We start from the raw sequence: 24,904 nt of genomic DNA, 5'->3' as shown, positions 1-24,904 counted from the left end.
CCACTATAAATTGTTTCCATGATTGCATGAGTCATGCAAAAATTAAATGTACCACTGAAATCAGTTAAGAAAATAAGGCTTTCTTATTCTTTTGTTTCTCTTTTTAGGGAAAATTCTTCTACATTACACCTGGTATTTGTCCCAGTCTTTCCACCATGAAAGCTATTGTGGAATGTGCAGGAGGAAAAGTGTTATCTAAACAGCCTTCTTTTCGAAAACTCATGGAGCATAAGCAGAATAAAGTACGTACAGTGTTGCTTTCTGAAACTTACTGGTAATATCTTGCTATATTACTCTGAGCTTACAATTACTTTCTTTCATTTAGAGTTTGCCAGAGATAATCTTGATTTCCTGTGAAAATGACCTTCACTTATGTCGAGAGTATTTTGCTAGAGGCATAGGTATGTATAAGGAACTGATGTAATTTGAACAGTATTGATTATTTTTCTATTATTTTACAAGTTCAGATGCCTGTTGAACGTTTCCAGGTGCTAGTAGAGGGGTATGTGGTTGATCCTGCATGGAGAAATCTGAGGCAGCATTTTCCTAGGTGTTTGTAATAGGGGTATTTTCTAGCCAGGTCAGCACAAATCTCTGGTGGTGGGCTTGAGCTTGGGGTTTTGGCACTGGATGATGCAAGATTAATTCTCGTTATTCGTCAGCTTAGTTAAAGATCTGGTTTTTTATTTTATTTTTTTTTTCCACTTCAATTGCTTTTACTTCATTGTAGAGTCCACAAACATACTGTGTTCACTAACAAAAGGGTACACTGGGAAGCCTGATATGTGGCATGAAGTGTGGGATGGCTAACAGCAGGGCAGTGGTAGTGCTAGGACCATATTTCCTTATGTCTTGCATGAAGAGCAGAAAGGTATTGAATGGCACCTCTTAATGCATCTGCAGAAGGAAGAATGTCTTCGTATGGTGTAAACTATGTATGTTTTCAATATTTCCAGATGTCCACAATGCCGAGTTTGTCCTGACTGGAGTACTTACTCAAACACTGGATTATGAATCATATCCTTTTTTTTGTAAAGGCTATCAGCTGCCTAAGGAAGTGTGATTTACTGCAAGGTTTCCTGAATTAGGAGCTAACTACTTACTGTTTTTTGGTATGTATAATGTTTACTTGATAAGAAAGTAGCTGAAACCCAGAAACCTAGTTTAATTTCAAGGCAGAATTACTTTTTGATTTGAAAAATAAATAATAGTTCAGTGGAGGTGGGATTCAGGGTCACCAGAAAGTACCAGGAGAAGAATATTAAGCAATGGGGGGAAAAAAAACTGTCATGAAGGAAAATGTCACATATGATTTGCATATGACAAAAACAGCTTTTAACTGGTTGATAAATGCAGTGTAGGACCGGTAAGGGTTCTATGTCTTTATGGGTGTGTTTTATAAAAGTTTCTTAATGTTGTTCTTCCTTAACAAGCATACATATAAATTTACTTGATGGATAGTAAAATGCCTTACTGCTTCGGAGTCCTTGGAGCATTAAATCTAGCTGTTCAGCCATTGTACAAAGTAACTAAAACTTCCTGTGGATGCTGTTTTCCAGCTGTTTACCTAAGGATGAAGAGCAGTTTAAAGCAGGAAAGCAAAAATCAACTGCATCTTTTTTAGGATGTGTAATTTTATTATGAGGAAACATAATTTACTATGTTTTGTATGATACTACCCTTTTAAAAGAGCCCACTTTAGGTATCATGATTAGCCAGTTTTTAAACATTTTAGCATAAATGATGGTACTTCAGCCAAAAGTGTAATTTGGATGTAAAAATAAAAGGGCTTGCTGTCTATTAAATTATGGATGTTGAAGATGAAAATGTTTTGTACTTTATTTTTATTTCTTATACTCTATTTTCTTTTATATTGATATTTTGCCCACATTTTAAATAAATGTACTTTTAAATGTTTTACTCTATATTTTAGTGGTGGTTCATTCTTTTTGAATAATGTGCAACAATGGCACTCTGGTAAGAGTAAATTACTCAAATCTTTTTCCAAGCAATGTAAAATTATTTTAAGCTTATTTTACCAGGTATGTTTTAATATATAAAAATCCCAATGCTTTATAAGGGAAGTTGTTGTAAGTGTGTAAGTGTGTTTTTACTGAAACAAAGGAATAGCTTGAAGGCAGGAGAAACTATAACCTCACATATTATGCTGTTGTGATAAGTTTTGTTTGTATAGTGAGTTTTACTAAATAAATATTAAAAAATCAGTTTCCCCCATCTATATTCAGTTGTTTTTCATAAATACACACACAGTTCTCATAATCTGACCTTACGTTTCTACCAGTTTAGATTCTAGTAGATGAAAAGTCACACTAAAAACATTTCTTCTTTGATCAGCAAGCCATTAAACTCTAGTGGGCGTGTGCAGATATTCACTTGTCTGCATAGTATCAAGTGTATCATATCACCTCGTGAACCATTCAAAGAATGATTCAAAATGAAGGATAAAAATTACTTTAAACAACAGCTTATCACACTTTTTTCTAGCATTTTGTATTTCTATGCAGAACTATTTTGCAGGGAAGATTTTTCAAACAGTCGCATTAAACTGAGATAAGGAGCTATTTTTAGCTTATGCAAAGCTTTCTACAGAGAAGTTATTAATTTCAAATCTCATTTGTGTTATGGCTTAAAATGTAAATCCACCTGATATTTGACCACTGTTTCTGTTGCCTTTTTTCCCCATGCCTCAGTTCAACAAGGTGCTTAAGCAAATGACAGATTCAAGCTGTAGGAACACAGTGAGTGTAAATTTCAAGATGAGTGAAGTCCCGCAGAGGTCAGTACTGTGCCTGTTGCCTGTTAGCGCTGGCTCTGGCTTCCTCAGCTATCCTCATTTACTCCTGTATTCGTCATTTCTATTGTAAACAGTAAGGGGCTACATAATAACAGCAATTTCAATCCCTGTGACCTTTGGTAAGGTGACAAAATGTAGTAAATGAGATTTTCATACTTTGGCTTAAGATGTTTTTAGATGCATCGGAGGTTAAAAAGGTATAGTGCAGGGTGGGAGGAAACAGTACTTTTTCCCAAATGCCATTTATTTGTAACTGCAGAGCTATGTGTTTTCCTCAGTGTGATGTTCAGCTATCCATAGCTGCTTCCTTTTCATTATGAGATTAAGAAAAGTCTCAAATGTGGAGACCTAAGGATGGAAGCTGATATTTTTTTTTACACTTCTTTTAAAAAAAAAAAAAAAAAAGAAAAGGAAAGATGGAATGCAGTGGGAGTTCTATTAGCTGATGAGCTGTGTATATAACTTAAAACATTCAGACACATAGATCTGGCTATTATGCCCTCTCTTTACTGTCAGTTGAGGGGGTGCATACCTCTAAAACCCAATTTAGTTAAAGACCTCTGCAGATATCACTTCTCTTAACAGTTTAGCAAGTTAGCTTGGTTATCCACACCTTTTAAAGAATATTAAAAATAGGTGAGATGAACTGTACCCTAAAAAAATTCAACAATGCAGTGCATACACACTATATTTTATTGGAGAAAAAGGTATACTTTCTTGCCTTCAAATACATTTCAGAATGTGTAATACTGAATTAACGTAAATCTGTGTTAATCTCTGTATGGCTTGAGACTTTCTTCATTATACTGATTACCAGCGTGCAGAAAGTTTTTGGTGCCTTTTCCTTTAAAACAGGTATCAGCTGTTGTAGCTTTTGAACTTTGGAAATGTTGTGATACACAAAACTTCTTACCTTGAATAAACACTTTTTACTTGTCAAGCATTCAGCATATTTCCTGTGTATCTTGCAAACAATGGATTGCCATGTCCAATGTAAATGCTGGTTTGAGAAAGAGTTGAATATGATGCGTACAATGAGTTGGCAGGGATGTTTAACTGTGAGTAGGATCATAAGGCATACAACTTTGCACCACTGGTTTCTAGAAGCTAACAAGACCTGCTAAGACAGCTCTTGGCAGAATGAAACATTTCACTGAGGGGAAGAAAGGCAGAGAGAAACCAGATTTGAACGTGTTAGAAGTTTCTGCCTGGGCAACATAAGCTGCTAGACTCAATTAGGCACTTACCCCTCAGTAATGGTTCTCACCTTTTTTGGGATTAACTTGCACGTTTTCCACAATCAAGGAGTGTGGAGGATACATAGCACCTTTGCCAAAGCCTACTACAGTTAAGAGATGTGTGAATGCAATAGCATCTGAAAGGTAAATTTCCTTTTTATGAGAACTATCCAAAATGCTGTCAGATATTGCATAGAGAAGCTTGGAGAAAAGCAAATGCAATCATGGAACAAATGAACCCTGTGGGAAACATAAGTGGTAACGCATCTGTTTCATCATCAGTGGAGACAGTGTGTTTATTTAGCCAACATACAAGTATGACTGATTTGATTAACCTTTCAATTAGAGTAAAAAACAGAACCTGCCAAGAAAAAGTCTTTCAAGAACCACAGGAGCTGTCCAGAGCCAACTGGCTTGCACAGATGTTACTGTGCCTGTGATTAGTTGGTAGAGGAAGGGTTTGATGAAGTGTTCTGATACTAGGTTGCTGTTATGAACTCGCTTTTCCTTTAGTGGAAGATTATAATGCTCAAGTGTCCTTGTTGCTCCTGCCTCCTTTACATCTTAGAGGAAAAAACAAACAAACAAAAAAAGCAAGAACAAACAAAAAATGTCAACAAAAACCTTGCAGAAACATTGCTTACAGAAACATTAAGTCTACAACATAAGCTTTTCTTTTTTTTTTTTTTAGTAGTTTTTGTTTTTGTAGAAAACCTGTGTTGATATATCAGTTATTTAAATGTAAATAGATGTGAAACATGGTTTTGATAGCAGAGACGTTCCCCCAGTTTAGATGGACGTTAGGAAGACTTGGTCTCCACTCACCATCCTGCAGCTTTCCTTGCCATCTGTCATGAGGTGGAATTGTGGAACTGTAGAGGTCAGGTTGGAAGAGACCTGTGAAGGTCCGGTCAATGTTTCGGTATCTCAAAGGATGGAGATTCCACAACCTCTGTGGGCATCCAATTTCTGTCTTTTGCTACCGCCAAGGTAATAAATAAAACCATCCTCATACCTAATCTGACTGTCCAGTGTTCCATGAGTCCCTCTCATTCCGTGCCTGTGCATCTCGAAGAGTCTGTCTTCTTTCCACCCTGTAGTTGTGGACAGCAGTAAGCCAGTCTGTTCTTCAAGGCTGAGCAGACCCCTCCCAGCAGCCCAGGCTGCCCCCAGCCCCATCCAGCCTGGCCTTGGGCACTGCCAGGGATGGGGCAGCCACAGCTCCTCTGGGCAGCCTGGGACAGGGCCTCACCACCCTAACATCTAATAACATCTAATCTAAATCTCACCTTTTTTAGTTTAAAGCCATTCTTCCTTGTCCTATCACCACTCCCCCTGCCCAAGAGTCCCTCCCCAGCTCTCCTGCAGCCCCCTTTAGGCCCTGGCAGGCCGCTGGGAGGTCTCCCTGGAGCCTTCTCCTCTCCAGGCTGAACAACCCCAACTCCCTCAGCCTGGCTCCACAGCAGAGGTGCTCCAGCCTCTGAGCATCCTCGTGGCCTCCTCTGGACTCACCCCAACAGCTCCCTGTCCTTCTGTTGGGGACCCCAGAGCTGAGCTCAGGCTCCAGGTCCGAGGTCAGACTCGAGGACACGGTTGGCTTTCTGGGCTGCAGGCACACATTGCAGGCTCATGTCGAGCTTCTCATCCACCAGCACCCCCAGGTCCTTCTCCTCAGGGCTGCTCCCAATCCATTCCCTGCCCAGCCTGGATTTGGGTTTGGGATTGCCCCAGCCCAGGTGCAGGACCTTACACTTGGCCTTGTTGAACCTCATGAAGTTTGCCCAGGCCCACCTCAGGCCTGTCCAGGTCCCTTTGCATCCGTCTCTTCCCTCCAGTATGTTGACCACACCACGCAACTTGGTGTCATCAGCCAGTTCCTTACCCATCCCGTGCTCCATCCATCACATCCACGTCACTCCCATTTAGAGATGAGGATGTCATAGGGGACGGTGTCAAATGCTTTGCACAACCTCAGGTAGATGATGTTGGTTGCTCTTCCCCTATCCACCACTGCTGTAACCCCATTGTAGAAGTCTACCACATGCTACCCCAATCATTGTGACCTGTCAAAGATCATCAAAAGGGGCCTTACAGAGACAGCAGCTGACACCTTTGGATGTGTCCTATAAATGTATGTAGGACCAATTAGCTTAAGTTGGCTTCTTCTGTGGGTAGTGCAGTGTCCCCAAGCACTCTGCTGGTAGTCCCAAGAGCCCAGGAGGTCTCAGGTGAACTCATAATCCGTGAAATGAGTAAAAAGGTACTGGGCACCTCAGTCTTTTTCATGTATTTTCAACACTTTGCCGCATCAAACAGCAGACTTTCTTCTTTCTCCTTTCCCTTTTTACCACTGATGCTTTTACAGAAGCCTTTCATGCTGCCCTTCACATCTCCTACTGGTTTCAACTCAGGCTGAGCTACTCCTGAATAAAAATTAACTGCACAGCTCAAGACGTGTAAAACAGTCGAGGGGAGCAGACGAGCACCGCAGCGGATGTGCTTGGGAAGGTTGTGGAAGTTTACTCTTTATGCAGCTGCACTGTTAAAAAATTCATCAGATGTTTTCTAAGCACAGTTTAGTTGGTTTATCCCTCCTCGAGGCAAGAAGACAAGAAGACAGCTCTGTTGATGCTTATGTATTTTATGTTCGAAAAGCATGTTGACTTAACAGGAGGTTGGGCTGATACGTGTAGGAGTTACCCTTTTTATGGAGGGGAATTGAGGTTCAGAGAGAAGTTAGCCCTGGGAGCAGTGAGGCAGAGGATGAAGTACAGGTTAGCTAAATTCAAAGCTCACGTCTTGACAGTCAGTCAAAACTTATTCCCTTTCTCCTTTCTTCTGCCTTTCTGTGCTGCCTGCAGGAAGAGGAAAGGAAAGAAGTAGCCAAGCAGCAGAGCCGAGGCATGGCTACAGAAGAAACAGAGAGCACACGAAAAGATGAGGCTCACTGTACACAGCACTAATGTGTACAAACTACTCAAGAGTTTAATTTTAAGTATGTTTTCTTAAAATTGCTATGGAATAGTGGTACTGAATATAACAATGTTAATAAGGACATTGCCGGTGTTTGTCTCTACCTGCGGGGCTGTAAGACCAAGCGAGGCTCTCCCCAACATGATGCCAACAGCGTTACCTGACTGCCTAGCCAGGATTTTGGGAAAAAGTTTTCTCTGAAATGCAGCAGGCTCATCTCAAGGGAAGGGCACGCTTGAGGAGCTCCTCAGCGGGATAGAGGCACTCTCCCTGGAGGAAGCCAAGTGGAGAGAGGCTGTCTGAGCCCTCAAGAGATGTTTGGAGCTCTGCCAAGGGAATTTTAGCCAACAGAGTACGTAGCCAGACAGTTGTGGGGAGTGAGTGAAGATTGGAAAGATGCTCCCACCCTTGTCAGTAAGGTCCTCAAGCAGTGTTTTGTCAGAAGGATGCCCAGCTGTGTCTACCTGGGAGAAAGCACGGTGATCTGGGGACAACCCAGATCAGACACAACTTTGGATGTGTCTGCCTAGGACTTCTCCTCATAGTGAGCTACCTTTTAAGCTGAAAAGGCCAAATTTTATAAGCATGTCAAATACGGCACTTTTGAATGAAGCAGCTCCATCAAAGAGGATGGAGATAAAACAGAGGTTTATGGCTATGACCTACGATCCTTGTCTTCCATGTAAAGAGGCTTTGAGAGAGAAGACTTTGAGACTTTGAGAGGGAAGACAGAGAAATGGCTCTGTCAGCAAAGCTCTGCATTTCAGTTCAGTGAAGCCAGCAGCCTTCCAGCCTGGAGCAGAAGGACGAGGTGCTCAGAGTGATGCCAGCCAGGAGAGCGGGTGAGGGCAGTTAGCTTCTTCTCTGAAGAAACACGTGAGCACTTCAAACCTACTCAGAACCATCTGTGTTCTGCTTGAGAGGTAAATGCCATTTGAAGCAAAAAAAAATTAATAATAATTAAATAAACTGAACTTTAAAAAAAAAGTAATGTATTTGTTCCGCTGCCTTTGATCAGTCTCTAATACCTGTGGGATGCTGCTTGCAGCACGAAGAGCAGCTCTCATTTCTGCCTGCACTCTTCCTCCTCACCTCACATGAGCGTAGGGGCACAGCATGGTTTTGGGAAGGAAATTAAGTGGTTTGGCCCCGAGCAAGCCCTCTGGTGTGTGTGTGCAGGCTGGAGAAACACCTTGCCATGAACGTCCCCCTGTGCCTCTTGTTCACGGCTCCTCTGTCGCGGTCAGCAGAGACCGATGCGGCTTCATTTCCTGGCCTGCTGTGCCAAGAGGATTTTATTGCAAACTCCATCTCCACTTCCCTGCAACAGACGATATAATAAAGTCCTGTTATTAAAAAAAGTATCTCTCTCAATCTTGGAGGCAGAAGATAAGTAGAAGAAAGCAGCGTAACTGTTGTTAACTGCTCTGGTTGGTTTTGCTCTAAGGTGGAAAAATACCCAAAATGTAGACCCATGAAATGCAAGCTCTGTTTGGTTTTGCAAATAGCCATTCCTTTCGATTTGTGGTGAAATGCCAATATAACAAGCTTGGAAGCCCTGTTATTGTTGTGACGACCCAGAAGTGCAAGGGAAAGCTTTGGTAGCAGAGCGAGGATCTTCTTGGGGTATCTGAGATGGGTGGGGGCCAAGCTAAGGGACACACGTATATCTGGAGGAAGGTCTTGGTGATTGAAAGCTCCTCTTTTATCTAGTGGCACCAGCTGGTTTAGTGAAAGACATCATTCCTCCCAACAAGCCTGCTCACCTTCCTGGGCTGTTTGAATACCCAGAGCATCAGGCACACAACGGCAAGAGAGCAAACCATGCAGCAGGGATGATGCTGGGTAAGAGCAGAAACCTCATGCTCGTGCCTCTGGGAGGTGAAGGAAGGTGGGGGCTTTGTGAGGTTATGAGCCCCTGGGAGCTGAAAATTAGTAAATTGTTCCATTTACATTGAAGCATTTTGCAAGAAACTTTCAGTTTAGATGGGGCTTTTTGAGTAGAAAGGCAAAATGAATGATTAACCTACCAACTAATGAAGTATTTGGGATGAAACTACCTGAGGAAACAAAGCAGGAGCACACCATTTTATACCTGCAAAGGCAGAAACCAAACTTTTTCTGCATCCAAAGGATTTCATTGCCTTTCTTCCCCCAAAATGACCCTTACCAAAACCCAACTTGCACTGTTTTGTGTTTCTCTGTACAAACCCATGGCTCCCAGGCTGGGCTGCTATCAGATTTGGAAGCAATAAACCAGAGGTTTCAGCAGTGGCTGCACTCAGCGCTGCTTTGCTTTGCCTCTCTCTGCAGATGGTTTGTTTTACTTTATTTCATGCTGAATATGGCTCTCCGGGTGTTTAACGAATTAATACACCCCTTTGTGTCATTAAAAAAGAATTGAATACGCCAGTTGCAGCTAAGACTGATTTGCTTTCACCAGGATTTGCCCTTTAGCTGCTGAACCCAGTAAAGAAAGCCCAGGTAACCTCAGTCCCTGCGGAAGAGCAGCTCAAGGCTGACAAAAGGCACGAGGAAGTCGTGCTGGCCTTTGGTGCAATTAGCACCGAATTTAAACCAAACCAAATTTAAACCCTGCACCCTCCATGTCAGCCTCTCTGAGTGACAAATTACCAGGTAACAGACGTGCCGAGGGGTTTTGCGGCAATTACTGCTTGCAGCTCCTCCTTGTGCTGTTCCTCCTACACAAACAGCTGCTGCCAGGCCCTTGCAGAAGCAGGAGGTGGCAGCAGGAAGAGGCACGGGAGCATCACGGAGTAGGTTGCACACACTGGCTTGTTGCTTTCTCAGTGACAGCAGCTGCAATTTTAGGGTCCTGGGCCTCATCACAGGAAGGAGAGCATCATTTGTGCTCCGTGGCCATGCAGGGCAGGGATGCAAGGGCAGGGATGCTCCCAGGGATTCAGGGAAGGAGCTCTGCTCTTTCTGTGTGTCTCAGTGCTCCTGCAGAGCCACAACCCTCAACTTGAAAGGCAGCATTGGATAGAGGAGGGTTTTCCTTCAGGACAGCCTTAGTTGGCTGTACAGAGCCTGCTCACACAGCTTTGTTTGGTTTGTTGGTGCTGTTGGGCTCTGCAGCCTGGCAGGACGCCGTGTTCCCGGTGCTCGCCTCCCGCTCTGTGCTCAGAGGGAATCGAAAGCTGGTGCTGCAAACAGGCTCATTCACCAAGATTTGGTGTTTACATATCCCCTGTCCCAACAGCTTTAGGTGTCTGATGTTTGTCAGGCACTATGTCCCTCCTGTAAGAACACATTTATCCATATTTATTTCTAACAAGCTATCCGTATCTAAAGCTAGCAAGCATTAAATATTGATAGAGTGCTGTACATTTAATGAGCTGCCAGTTTAATTCGGATGCTGAATGTCCCAAAGATACATCCTTGTCTCTGGTGCTGTTCCTCACCAGCCACCTGGAGGAGCTGGGCATGGGCTCTTGGTGTCCCTGCTTCTGTGGGGGGGGTGATGCCCTCCTCCCAGCCTCAGCTGTTTTGGGACCCTGTGCTGCAGCTCTTGGGCACGCAGCCATGCCCTTAGTGATGGACATAGTCCTGGTGAAGCTCCTGGGAACCAAAAAAAAAATGGTGCAAAGGGGTTGTGTGTGCAGGGACTGGCCGAAACAACGTGGTTCAGCTGTGTGGTGTGAACACCAACACTCAGTATTGCTGCCCCAAAGGACTTGGGATGATTTACAACATCTAAAATATTAATTGGCCATCTGAAAGGGCTTTTAATAAAAACTTTAATAAGCAAATTTTCAAGCTTTTCTCATCAGCCGCAGGATTAGAAACATACATTTAACTAAAGAACTAAAGAAGTTTGTGTAATTCCTGTGGCATAGAGGGCTGGTGCTTTAGGTGAGGATCCGAGCACTGCTGAGCCCCTGGCCCTTGTGCTCGTGGTATCTGGTCAACAAAAGAATTGGACAAAAGAATTTGGGCATGAGATCTTGTGTGTGGATCTGCCAGTGTTGGGCTGTGAGCTCCACACAGCACAGAGAAAGCACGATTCACAGCTGTAATTGAGGTCTTCAAAAAAACCCTCTTGTATCCTGGGTATGAAATGCCTAATCAAATCATGTTTGCTGCTTGGCGCTAGGCTGCTAATTTGCTTTGATTTAGAATTTAAAAAGATAATTGCAGATGTGTGTGTCTGTGTAGGTTTCTGTGAAGAAGGCTTTCCTCTGTTTAATAGGCAGCCCGCTAATATGAACTGCACCAATTTCACTTTCCTCTTTCAATGTGATTGATGTGAATCCCCCCATTAGAGGGAGGGATGGAGATGGGGAGTGCTGTTGTGTCACCCCAAGAGTTGCAGGGGGCCCAGCCCCAGAGCTGTGGGGTTCCCCTTGGGGTAGCAGCAAGGATGCTCAGGAACCAACCCCAAACCCAACCTGCTCTGGCGCTGCGTATTGCTGCCCTAACCCTGCGGTGTTTGCACTGTGAGCAAGGGGGGACCATCAAGGACATCCCCAAATTTCGCTGCTGTCTTTGTCTGTCCGCTTCTCTACCACCAAAGTGAATGTTATCAATTAGCAACAGCCTGTTCTAGTGGTTGGCAGTGCCCGATGTGCCATGGAGGTTGTTGAGAAAGGCGTCAGGCACTGCTGCCATCTTCTTGCCTGGGCTTAATAGCATATGCAGAAGAGTGTATTAAAATTCATCACTTTTCTCCTTCTGATCTTGCTTGCAAAAAGGCAGGAATCATTTTTTTTTTCTGGTCTTCAGAGATGGAAACTTTCTCTGGAGAGAGTTCCTGTAATTTTTTTTTTTTTTTTCCTGCTCATGGAGAAGGTAGCGATTAATTACTACGACATTCCTGAAGTGGCTTACAGAGACAAGCTATTCTGAAATACCATGAAAATAAATAAATAAATAAAAATCCTAGGGCATTCCAGGAGAAATCTTGCCATCCCAGTTGGTGTCTCCACAGCTGCTGATCGTGGGCATGGACCAGGGCAGTGAGCTTCAGCTCCTTGGCAATTCCTTTTACCCAGGAGCTGAGAGAGAGCAGCCTGGGCAGCAGCAGGCATCTCAGGGCTGTGCTGTGCATCCTAGGGTGGCAGTGGGTGAAAACACAGACAGAAGTGTTTGGATAGGTTTGGGGTGTGAAACTTTTCCTCAATCCACTTTTCTGGGCAGGGTGAGCTGCAGCCAGCAAGGGCTGTCCCCAGATCCCTGGCTGGCACATCTCATTCACCATCTGTATGGATACCTGAAGCTAAAATGCTCCTCACTCACATACCCACTCCCTGAGCATGGTTCCCCCTTGAAATTCCATTTCTCCTGCTCACAGCACAGAAATATTTCCTAAGCACTTGCAGGGGGTTGTTTTCCTCTGAGGTAGTGCCTGGTGCAGGAGATGCAGCACGTGAAGCAGACTGCCCGTACAGCAGGAGGATGCATTACACAGATACCTTCAGAGAGCTATCGCTGCACCTCTGGGGATCGGGAATACCATATCGAGTAAGATACCTTAATTAAAATGAGCAGTGCTCCTAATTATGTCTTGTCATGCAGTTCATACCCTACAAATTACAAGCATGATGCAGCTATGATAAAAACATTAAAAAGGTATTCTTATGCAATTTTGCCCATTCAAACCTAGTGCAGCAGTGCAGGACGGATCCCTCTCTGTCTTTTGGGAAGGCATTGACTTATGTTCTGCAAGTCATGTTAAGGCTTCTGTAAAGTATGTTTTCATAACTTTAAACAGCTCTTTTGTAAGTGTGAGGGTGATGAGATCTACATGGAAAGAGTCCCCTAACAGAATACAACTACAAACTGAAATGGGAGAGAAGAGAAGAAAGACAGAGAGAGATGCAATGTGTTGTTTCCAGCAGAAGCAAGGTTTACTCTAACCAGATAAACTTCCAGAAGAATGAGCACCTTTGAAGTGACAGTGGGGTCCCCTTCCAGGAGGTTGGGGGTGGTTAGTGTTTTTGTATTCAAAAAGCTGTGCACTCATCCTGTGTGTGTTTCCTCTAACTGAGCCCCCAGCTGTAACTCTGAGGCTCAGCAACGTCAGAGGCATGGCTGTTGCTTGCTTTGATTTGGGTTTCAGGACCAGTTTGGGTTCCTCAAAACTTCTGGGTATTTAAATCTAAAGCCCATCTGGCTCCTTCCTACACGAACAAATTAATACAGCTCATTGTATTAGTTCAACCTGAAAAACAAACTGGAAAACACCGCCTGCCAAGGATCTTATCCCATATTAGTACTCCTATTTGTAGACTAGGTGGACTCTTCAGTGTTCATGATCACCCTGAAGTGCTTTTGGGGCTGGACCAAGGAGAGGAGCAGCTCTGCTGTGGAGCCAGGCTGAGGGACTTGGGGTTGTTCAGCCTGGAGAGGAGAAGGCTCCGGAGAGACCTCCCAGCGGCCTGCCAGGGCCTGAAGGGGGCTGCAGGAGAGCTGGGGAGGGACTCTTGGTCAGGGGGTGTGGTGATAGGACAAGGGGGAATGGCTTTAAACTAAAAACAGGCGAGATTTAGATTAGATATTAGGAGGAAATTCTTCACTATGAAGGTGGTGAGGCCCTGTCCCAGGCTGCCCAGAGGCACTGTGGCTGCCCCATCCCTGGCAGTGCCCAAGGCCAGGCTGGATGGGGCTGGGGGCAGCCTGGGCTGCTGGGAGGGGGCCCTGCCCATGGCAGGGGTTGGGATTAGATGATCTTTAAGGTCCCTGCCAACCCAAAACACTCTGTGCTTCGTGTTAAACCTTTGAGGGGGGCTTTGTGCCGACCTGGGGACCCCTCTTGTGTGGGGTGGAGGCCAGTAGCCACGCGTGTCCCCAGGGGACAGCTGTGGGGACAGCTGTGAGGACACCTGTGGGGATATTTGTGGGGACAGCTGTAGGGACAGCTATAGGGACAGCCATCAGCTCGCTGTGCTGCTGCCCCTCTCCTCGCGGCCTCTGCTGCCACCTGCCGCCCTCCATTAGCGAACACATGACCGCAAGCCCAATTTAAATCAAAAATTAAAAATAACTGTATCAATAATAAAAATTAAATAATATTAATGAAAATAATATATAATAAATAATAAATAATAAATAATAAAAATATTGCGTTAATGCCTCCACCCACCCACTGAGGATGTTTCTATTTAGGATTTTGCCCAGGCACCATTCAGGGAAGTCGCCGTGCCCTCCAAGCCTTCGGGGCACCCAAGCACGTTTGGAGCAAGGTTCTGGGGACCTGAGCCCGTCCCCATCCCCTCTGAAAGCCCTGCTGGAACCTCTCACCCTCCCTGCCAGTCTTCCTGGTGGCTCTTTGAGGGAACGCTGTCAGCTGAACCCAAAGCTGAACCCAAAACTGAACGCAGTACTGAAGGCCCAGTGTCACCAGTGCCTCACCAGTGGTTTCCAGGGTGGTGGGATTTACCCAGGTGAAAGCTCATCTCCTCTCTGCTCACTCTGGCAGAAGGAAAGGGTTTCTGGAGCAGAATGAGGCACACCTGCTTTCCAGGGACTTTCCCGTGTGTAACTTCACAGGTGTGCTGTGCAGGCTTTGTCTGTCCCTGAGGACTTTTAAGGATCCCAGTCTGTGTAAGAGCCTGTTTTCAACTTGTCCCTTGGTGTCCTTGGGACAGCTCTCTGCTAACACTGCCCAGAGGGCTGGAATTTGTCAGGGCTGGCAAAGAGAGGAGGGCAGAAAGAAATCTGCCAGGTGCACTTACAGGGAATGGTTCCCATAAGTCTTGCAGTAAAAACACATCCCAATTTTCTTCTCCTTCTAATGGGCTTAAAAATTGATTTCTGATCTAATTATGTTTTCCTGTTTTTCATGTATATTAAAAAAAAAAAAAAAAAAGTGAATTACCAAATTAAGTACCAAGCTTAGTAAGGAGATACATCTCCAAACCAGGAGAGGAGGCAGGGAACAGTCAGTCCCTGGATGGTCTCGGAAGGGGGAGAACTTTTGCTCGGATCCTCACCTGAGCTCAAGCAAGGAATAGTTTGCATCAGGTTGGGCCAGAAATGCCATCCTGGGGAGTTGGGAAGTTTTTCAGGGCCACATGGCCCGTAAGATCACAATTCCTGCTTTGCTTCCGCCAGCTCACTCCTGGTGGACCCAGAGCATCTGTGGCCGGACTTCAGCTTCACACGTCCCCTGGCCCCACAGGAGAAGAAGGAAGATGCAAAACCTGTGTGATTGCTGGCCTGCAGCCTCTGTGGTGCCCTGCTTCTGCAGGATCTTGTGCACTCCCAAAGGTGTCACCAGGCTCTGCAGGCTCTGCTCTGATGGCCAAGTGATCACAAAGCCAGCATGGTGCCACACATCCCCTTTGGATGTGGTTTTAAAGCAACTGGGAGGGACATAGCCATTGAGCTTAAAGCCATTCCTCTTGTCCTAAGAATTCTCTATAAAAGGGGTGTTTCTCAGCTGGGGTATGCAAGGCAAAGCTCTGTTTTTGCTGCAGGGAAATGCAGCTTTCTTTCATCAACCTGGAATGAAGCAACTTCTGGCAAGTCCTGCGCCTCCCCTGGGTCTCCCAGCACCATGATGGTCCCAGGAGCCTTTTGCCAACCAGCTAGAAGCTATCACTGCAGCATGAGGGTTTTGATTTCACTTAGTTCAACACTGTTGAAGGTGGGAAAACACTGCTTGGTGGGCAAAAGTGTCTTGTCCTTGAGCCTGTGCCCAAGTTGGAGTGGGTGTAGCACTCCAGTGGGTGTTATCCCTCTGGAGAGCTCTGGATACGGGGGTCAGAAACACTCTCAGGGCTGCTGCCTTGGGCACCATTGCCTGGATCGGGCCCATCCCCAATTCCTTGCTTTGCTGCATGGCTGCATTTAGCCACAGTGACCACCCACAGCTCTGACCAGCATGGCATGGTCTCTGTGTCCCCCTGAGGCTGTGTTTTGTAAGGCTAAAGGCTGCACGTGTCCGACAGCACAGAGCTCCCACATTTTAAATGGCAGTGGTCAAAAGAGAAATTCATCTACGCAGCAAAGAGGGGGAAAGCTGCAGGCTGCCTGAGCCCACATACTGAAAGAGGAATGGCAAGAGCCCGGGCAGCCTCAGGCAACATATTTCAGAGCTGACAAGCTGTGAGACTTGGCTTCCTTCAAACCTAGCTGGTCTCCCCAGTGAGCAGCGATAATAGGATCGGGGCAGGGGATCCGACATGAAGGCAGGCTGAAGGTTACAAAGTGCTGGGCCTTGGAGGAATGGGGTGTGCTAACACTGCCCAACCCTTGGCAAATGCCTCTTGAAAAACTTTAGCTGACCTTGAAGGGGTGGGATGAAGGAACATCGATCTGGGGGAGGAGGAGGCTGTTTTTCTGGCTCTGCAAAGCTTCACTTCGCAAAGCCTTTCAGTTTGGTGATGTGGCTTTTGTCCCAGAGCCCTTTAGTGGTTCCTATGGGTATGGGGGTGGTTATTCTGCAGTGTGCGACACAGAAGTGATTGCTTTGGGGTTAGAAAAGGGCTTTTTAGGCAGCACATGTGGACAGACATAAGGATCTACCTGGGAAAGTGGGATGCCATGCCTTTGGCCATGGCTCTGCAGGTGAAGCATCTGCACCCTGCTGCAATGATTTCCCCTGCAAGTTATCTTCTGTCTTCTGGGGAGGTGTGTGGTGGGATTTCCAGAGAGCCTGCACTTGTCTCACGTCTTTTCACTGGGCTGCAGACCAAGCTGAACTTTGCTGAGTATTTTATCTTGACTCCTAATGCAGAAGGATAAAATTTCTGATGGAGAGCTCTTCAGTCAAATTTTCTGGTTGTGTACAATTTTGCTGTAAAAGACAGCAAAAAAGAAAAGAAAAAAATTTCCAAAAATTAGTGATAAACTTGCACAGTTTAAAGCTTTAAGTATTTATAAGAATTGCATATTTTAGTAACTACTATTATTAACTATTCTACTAGTTATGCTAGTCTATTATTTAAATAACATTTAATCTAAAGTAATCAAATCCCTTCTGTCTCTTAAATCTAGAGGGTGCTTTGCTTTCAAGTGAAGCACTCGGTGTGATTCAGCACGTATCTAAGGCTGATCTTCAGTGTTGTGGCAGCACCAAGCTCCCCAAAGCTCCTTAAGAATGAGCTGAAGGCAGTGAAGGAGGATGGCCTGCCACAGCAGCAGCTGCCAGCTCCTGTGCAGGCATTTTTCATCCATTAACCTCTAATCCTCTCCTAGAAGTGGTAATTTTAGTTGGAGGGCTGGTCTCAGGAGACCTTGGGTATGTCTTTCTGCCCCCTTCATTCTTGGGCTTTCCAGCATGGCCAACTCCTACCCACCTCCTTTCCAGGCTTAGAACATCAGGAAGTCTCCTGCAGGTGATGCAGAGCTCTGATTTCTGTATTTCCTGGGGAAAAAAAAAAAAAAGAGGAAAAAAAGAAAAAGAACAAGAAAAAAGAAGAAGAAGAAAAAAATATATATATAAAAAAAGAAAAATCAGTTGTAACTGTTCAAAACCTGAAGCATTTTGACTTCTTGTCTGGAGCCCATCATGCTGTAAGGGTAAGAAAGGCGCTCCGGCAGAGTGCTGTCGGTCTTGCCCTGGAGCTCTTAGTGTACAGTTGTGGAGAGCTGTCTCCAGACACAGCTCCAGTGCCTCCCACACAACTGCTAGTTAATGAAGCTCCAGCCACAACATATTCCTCCTGGCCATCCACCCACGAACCAGAAGAAATAGGGTTTGATTTCTGTGCTCCAGCACCCACGAGTGGAGCTGTCAACACACAGCCCCCAGCCGAGCCCTCCCATGCAGCTGACCCCATGCCTGGCAAGTCCTGGCTGCACTGTGTGATGAGTTTGGGGTAAAACAAAGCTGTCTTGCTCTACCCAGTGGCATTTTTCTCGCTACTGATGGGAAGAGTTTTGTCTCGCACGAGTGCAGTGCAATGCCAGTTGCAGCTCAGTTACTGTATGCTAAGTAAGCAATTTCATTAGCTAGTAGTCAGTCTGCAGGATAATTTCATTAGTCTGATGTGCATCATTACTTCTTTCATTTACATGGGAATTATAAATTTCACTTGGATGCATATTTTTTCTCTTCCTTTCCTGTTTATAATCTCTCCTTCTTGCTTCCTTTCAGTGCCATCCCTCTCCTACTTGCTAATGATATCTTCAAGTTAGCCTTGAATTGGCCCAAAAGGTCTCCTTCCCTCTTTTTACCTCTTTTTAAAGAGTCTGGTTGCTGTGTCATGTGCATGCACATAGGCACGTATGTAACCACGCTGGGTAAAGTCTGTGCCAAGTGCATCCTCAGCCCTTGCCTGTCTGCTCTCCCAACAGCATGCGATACAACCCATGGTTGCATGGGTTGAGGGATTGACCATCAAGGTGTCCCTCTGGCAAGGCCAGGTTTGTGGCTCCCTAACCCCATTAAGATGTGTTGACCTTTACACATCTCATACTTGACATTTTCCAGGGGAGGGTCCAGCCAACATCCATGCTTCGTGGCAGGGGCCAAAGAGATCTAACCATCCTTGGTCATTCTTCTTCCCATTGCTTCTGGATGAAGCTTCCTTGAGCAGAAGATTCTTGTGGTTGTCATGCATCTGCTATCTCTGTACCTGGGTTTTTATCACTGACCATGTTCACAGACCTTATCCATCCATCCATCCATCCATCCATCCATCCATCCATCCATCCATCCATCCATCCAATCTCTCCACCCATCCATCCACCCATTCCCATCCCCATCTTCTCCGCTCTCTTTCACCATGCCCCAACTCACACTCCTGCTACTTTCAGCCTTTTTTTTTTTGTCTTTTTTTTTTTTTTTTCCCCTTTTTATTTCCTTTATGGGGGCCAATGAGGGTTCCTTTCTGGGCTGCATGCTGCCCCACCTGATGTCGATTAGGCTGAGGCCTCCTGTTGAGATCAGCAGAGACAGGTTGATTGGTGGTTTTTTACCTCTCTTCAAAACTCAAGGTCTGTTTTTTTTTGGAGGCTTTTTCAAAAGCTATTCATGCACTGTTAGTCTGAAATTGTGTTTGCAGTAACTTATTTCTGGAGCTTTTCTATTGTGCTGCCTGTGCTGGCAATTAATTATTGAGGCAGCTTATTTACAGGCAGCGCTTACTTTCTTCTAGCACCTCCAATGAGATGTGAATAGCAACATTTTTCGTTGCTGGCACGGAGAGGTAGATATATTCCCTTTCAGAGCAAGACTGTAATCTAAGCAGTAAGTCTGAAAGAGACTCAACCTTGGTTTAAAACAAGTCAGAAATTCAGCCTTTGAAATCACATGTAATGGCCAGCATTACCTTGGATTTGTTTGCTGCTGCTTTTTTCATGTTTCTTTTCATTTTTCTATCTTTGTAACATTTTACACACACAGACACAAAGGTTATTCTCAGCTCTTCCCGTGCTTCAAGGTTGTAATCTCTACAGCACTGGAGCGCTTTGCAGTGTGCCACTAAAAACCTGGTGGATGTGACTCCCTCTTCCTGCCCCATCCCTCGCTCCTGGGATGGATGCACTTGCAGCAGTACAAAGATCCATTTCCCTTCCAGCCACCTGAGCTTTGCTGGGCAGCTGCAGGTCAGGGGAAAGTGCCTGCTCCCTTGACATCCTGGGACTGTCTCCTTCTTACTCTCCTACTCTTGCATCTCTGCTTTATTTCTGCTTGGAAACCTTAACCCCACAGCCACCCACCCATCCCCTTCCAGTTTGGGTGACACCTGTGGTGGGCTCTGCTTCCAAAAGCACGAGGTGCTTTGAAGGCTGTGGGATTGCACCAGATGGCCTCCAGATGTGCCTGCTTATGTCATCCATCAGTGATAGCAGCCCGCGGAGGGCACATCACCTCCCTGCCCTCCTCTCCATCACCAGTATCCCAGCCTGTGCTCTCTGGCTGTGCCTTCACTCTGGGGTGGGTTTTACTAATCCACAATATCTTGGGTGATGTGGGTTTGCTCTGAAAGTTGTTCCAGTGATTTGAGGAGCCTCACGTGGGGGAATGGGGGCTGCGTCCATCTGCACAGCTGTTGGGTTTTAATACCTGGGAAGCAGCAGGGGTTTCAAAGCCGTGCTGGAAAAGCTTAAATAAATAAACCCAGGCTGGGTCGGGACCCAACAAGGGTCACATCCAGCACCATTTATATTGCTGCCCCTTTCCCCAGAAGCTGCACCGGGTCCTGGTCCAGGCTGAAGGCAAACACCCCAGGGTTACCCAGCAGTTAGATCTGCACGAGGAAGGTGCTGAAATGTTACTGTAACCGATCAGTGCAATCCATCAGCGCCTTATTAAAACGAGCAGAGATGTTTTTTCTTCCTCTGCAGCAGGAGAAGCTCTCTTATGCACAAAGTGCTCCTCTTAATTACCGCTCTGCAAACCCTCAGCGAGGCAGAACATCGGTGTCGCCGCTTAATTCTTCTCTGTTTTCATGGTGCTCTCATTGCAGGAGCACACAAGGCAGGATAATGTGTGTTGTGGTGCTTTTTGTTTGTTTGTTTTGTCTTCCTTTCATTCATATCACAAACATCATTCATTCAGGAACAGACCTGCAGAAGATGTAGCCAGAACAATAAGAGTGCAGTTCTTACAGCGGCTGGAGGCTGAGCCCTGCTGTCATCCTTGTGGTTTGGGCTGAAATTGCAGACCCAGCTCTCACAGCTGGCTCCTTTCTATTATTGGCTCTTCTCTGCTCCCTTCTCCAAATTCTGGGTGAAACCCTGGCTTGGCTGATGTCTCTGACAAACCTCCCATGAGCAAAATTGCATCTTTTTTTTATTTTTTTTAATGCAGTTTTAATTTCAACAGATACAGTTACTCTTAAGAGTGGTTGCAGCACAGGTGTGGCAACTACTTAAAGGAGGATGCTAGTGGGTGCCTAAGAAAGTGTAACATCGTTATTAAATTTGATTATTGCATGCAGTGATCATAAAAAACTATTGTGGTTGTGTGTAGCGATGACAGCAAAGGATAAAGAAAACAGAAAAAATAACATATATTAGATAAAGGGAAGCATCTGATGCCATATGGTGAGATTTGGGCAGGATCAGAAAGAATGGGACAGGCAGATTCACTGAGAAGATGCTAAGCCCCTGAAATGCTGGTGAGCATTCACAAAAAGACATTAAGGAAATTTTAGGACTCAAAGCTAAATGTGAGCTTCAGCTGCGGCAAATGCAGGGGAATGAAGGTGGAATATAAAACACGGGCAGGGGCAAGATGGGGGCAGAGGAGCAAGAGCTGCCCCTTTGCCCTGCTGGTGAATGCAGAAAACTGGAGAGCATCTTCCTGACCTTCCTCCAGCAGCCTGCTGGGCCACGGGGGGTTATCTGGGGCGAGCCCAGAGGCTGATGTGGCAGGAGGCAGATGAACACCACAGAACCTTGTACCATGGTCCCATCCGTGGCAATGTGCTGTTGCTTTTTCAGCTGCTTTTCCCTTCCCTTCCCTTCCCTTCCCTTCCCTTCCCTTCCCTTCCCTTCCCTTCCCTTCCCTTCCCTTCCCTTCCCTTCCCTTCCCTTCCCTTCCCTTCCCTTCCCTTCCCTTCCCTTCCCTTCCCTTCCCTTCCCTTCCCTTCCCTTCCCTTCCCTTCCCTTCCCTTCCCTTCCCTTCCCTTCCCTTCCTTTTTTTTTTTTTTTTTTCCCCAAAGTCAGAAATAGAGCCTGAATCTGTGTAATTTTTTTTTCTTCTTTTACTCCAAATTTTGAAGGAAACATTTGCGTTGGGAAACAGGGCATTAACAAAGCAAACAGCAACAGCCCAGTAGGACTGGAGCTGCTGAATGCTTCCCCAAATAACCCCGAGCAACCGAACTGTTAACCAAACCCAGTCCAGCACTGATGGATGTTTTCATGGTGCTTTTAGAGAGCTGTGCTCATCTTCTCCAGCTGCTTGTGTGCAGGGAGATGTTTGGCCGGGTGCAGAGGGGGCGTTTGCTGTTCCTCCCTCCTGCCTTCTATACGGTTGTGGTTAAAGCTGCCAGGGGCATACGCAGAAAAGCTGCAGTTTGTAGCACTCTGCAGAGTGAGAAAGTTAATGGAATTGAAAATCAGGCAACCTCCATATGTTCATGTACTGACTGAAAGCCTGGGAACCGCTAGTCTGTATTTTAGGAAGGACATTTCTAGTAGCAGGCTTTCCATATGTATGTTTTCCTTAATTGCAGCTAGACTCGATGCGTATGCGTTGGATTTGTTGAGGTTTTGTAGTAAAGACAGGGCTGAGAAGCCCTGGCTTAAAGCTGTGGGGTCTGAACTATGTGGCAGAGAGTGCCACCAAATGGACTTGGTGTGTGAGCCAGCAGTGGGGAGACTGGGGTGGGTGGGTTTGCTGTCCCATGATCTAGAAAAAGGGGAAAAGAAAGAGCACAGACTGCTCTTTTCAGAGGGAAGGGCTGCGATACATTGCTGCAGGCTTTGGGAGCACACGGGGATGATACAGGGTACTGGGGGGCTCACAGCCATTGAAATAGCCTTATAAAGGAACATGCTGGAAAGGTTTATAAAATGCTGCCCTTCTCTTGTACACGCTGTGCATCCTCCCTTGGACGAGAACCTCCAGAAGGGGTCTGAGCACCTTGGTACCAACATTTTGGCTCTTGAGATGCGAGCACTGAGTTTGTTTCCACACTGCAGCCTCCTCTGGCCTCTGGCTTTGTGGGTAGGTGAGCTGAAAAACGGAGACAAGGAGCCAAAGGCCAACAAGCAGCATGCCCGGATAGTCCCGTGGTGTTAGATCTACCACAGCTGTATCAATAAGTCACTGTCAGAGCCCCTTTGTTTGCAGAAATCCCCTCCCTGGTGCCTGTGGCATCCTAGGAGAAAACGCCTGTTCCCCAAAGACCTGGGGAATGCTTCTACCGAGCACAAAATCCCTGGCACATTAAAGAGCTCCACTGGTTCAGAAATGGTTTGTTAGCCTAATAAAGGAGAAAAAAAAATCCTTCTGCATTTCGTGCCTGAGCAGCACTTACATCTCAATTATTCCCCCGTTACGTGGCTGTGGGTGAGATTAGGAGCTAAGGCATTTTTCATGTGCTCTCCGGCACAAGTTTAAGGGCAGCGTTCATCCCCGGTAGTGGCATTTCTTCGGTCAGCTCAGCAGCAAGGGTGATGCTTGCTGCCCTCGTGCTGGAGACTCCGCTAACGAGGCCGAGTAATTTATTCATTAAAAAAGGCAGGGAAATCTGGAGCTTTATTCGAGTGGCCCTGGTGGAAAATTTGCATGAAAATTTCATGCTGCTTCTTCGCAGGAGCCCTGCCTGGCAGCGGGTGCCCTTTCCTGCTGGGCTGCCCTTCCACGTGCCGCAAAACTCTCTAATAGAAATACGACCTGCAAAGGGTTTTTTGTTTTGTTTTGCTTTGTTTGGCTCTGCAAAATTCATGGGGCCAGGAAGCTGTCATCCATTTAAACAAGGAGATGGACTCTGTTGACCTAGGAGGCCTTCAGATGGCCCTGGCCATGTTGAAACACCAGGAGTTTGCTCTGAGCATTAAATACAGAAAAATACTCCTACAGGAAAGCAGCTTTTCAGTTCTGGAGCAATGGAGTAGACCAAGATGGGTAGTGAGTCTTTAGTGTCTGGATGTGTAAATAATTTTGGGTTTTCCTTACAAAGTTTTGTTCAAATCCTTGGGTGGGATTTCTGGAAGGTCTGCATTTTATCTGATGTTGTCCTGACTGCTTCCTGCGAGGTGTTGCAGTCACTGGCCTTCTCTCCAAGCCCTGGCAGCCCCAGAAATGTGAGTGCAGTGCATCATATGAACACGGGCACATCTCCACAGATGGCAGAGAAGCCAAGGCTCCAGTTGCACTGAGACGTCCAACTACAAGCATGTAGGTGGCTCTCAGTATCTCCAGCCAGAGCCGGGCAGTCCCTTGCCAGGATTTCCCAGAGGTGATCCGTTATATGGATCTTCTCTAATCCCTCTGGGTAGAGGCTCTTGGCCCCTCTTTTGCCCGCAGTGATGTGTCCCATGGAGCTGAACTCTTCTGCAACCTGCTGCTGGGTCTGGCTGATGGGGACTGTCCCATGGTGGTGTCCCGAGCTGGAGGCAGGGCTTTCCCAAAGGGACACTCTCTGTACTGAGACAACCTTTGGGGTTACTTCTGGGGAAAAAAAAGATGATGTTGAGAAGAGGAGGAAGGCTTTTTTTTTTTTTTTTTTGTGTGTGTGTCATCACACAACTGTGATGGCAATAACTGTGACTGTGATGCCTCATGAGACCACTCATCTTTTTTCAGTCCAGCCACCAGCCAGGCTCCAGGTTTGGGTATGTGTCACAAGCACACCCTTCCATGAAGAACAGCCTGGTGTAGGGGACCTTCACTTGCTAGAATCCAAAAGTTGTCCCAGAAATTTTCTTCAAAAAGAGCAGATGTTCCCCTGCACCAGGAATGATATTTTTCTGCATCATTTTTGTAACGGGGACCAGTCCTGCATCCTGTGTCAAACCTTCCCTTGATTTTTATCTATTTCAACATTTTTGGGACTGGATTTCCTCCCTTGCCCCTGGAGCCTGCCTTCAGATTAAATGTTTGTCCCCTGTCCTCATTTCTCAGGGTCCCTCTCCAAAGCCACATCCATCTTTGGGGTGCACATGGGGACAGAGCCAGGTCAGGTTGCTTTGCATTTGGGGTGAACCGCATCTCATGCTTCATCTCATGGTCAGAAAAAGTCCCCAGAGAGCCCAACAAGTGAGACCTGCTTCCCTTTTCTATGATGTTTTATAATCCAACTTTCCATGTGGCTTCTTTGCTGTTAGTTCAGCTCAGCCTTTCCTTTCAACAGCGAAGCTCACCACTGTCTCCTGCTGGATGCCTGTTTTCCTGAAGCTTTCAGTTACCTAATTATCCCTGAAATTCCTCATTTTGGAGTAAAACTGATGAGGTGCCATCTGCTGCTTCAAGCATTTTATTCTTCTGTCCCCTTCGCAGGAGGATGGC

The 24,904-nt window shown here is 45.9% G+C and overlaps 1 protein-coding gene across 1 annotated transcript in view; it reads left to right on the top strand.

Moving 5' to 3' along the window:
- The window catches only part of PAXIP1 (PAX interacting protein 1), a 34,435-nt gene extending 30,704 nt beyond the window's left edge, over positions 1-3,731 (top strand). Inside the window, exons 18-21 of the mRNA XM_084283078.1 lie at positions 108-242; positions 326-401; positions 957-1,021; positions 1,443-3,731. Coding sequence (XP_084139204.1) covers positions 108-242; positions 326-401; positions 957-1,021; positions 1,443-1,454 — 288 coding nt within the window. The 3' untranslated portion in view covers positions 1,455-3,731. The remainder of the gene's footprint in view (positions 1-107; positions 243-325; positions 402-956; positions 1,022-1,442) is intronic.
- The last annotated feature ends 21,173 nt before the right edge of the window (positions 3,732-24,904 follow it).

This window comes from Netta rufina (genome assembly GCF_964035555.1).
Source record: "Netta rufina genome assembly, chromosome: 2".
Lineage (NCBI taxonomy): Eukaryota > Metazoa > Chordata > Aves > Anseriformes > Anatidae > Netta > Netta rufina.
The sequence above is the reverse complement of the archived record's forward strand: the minus strand, read 5'-3'. Positions and strand labels throughout refer to the sequence as shown.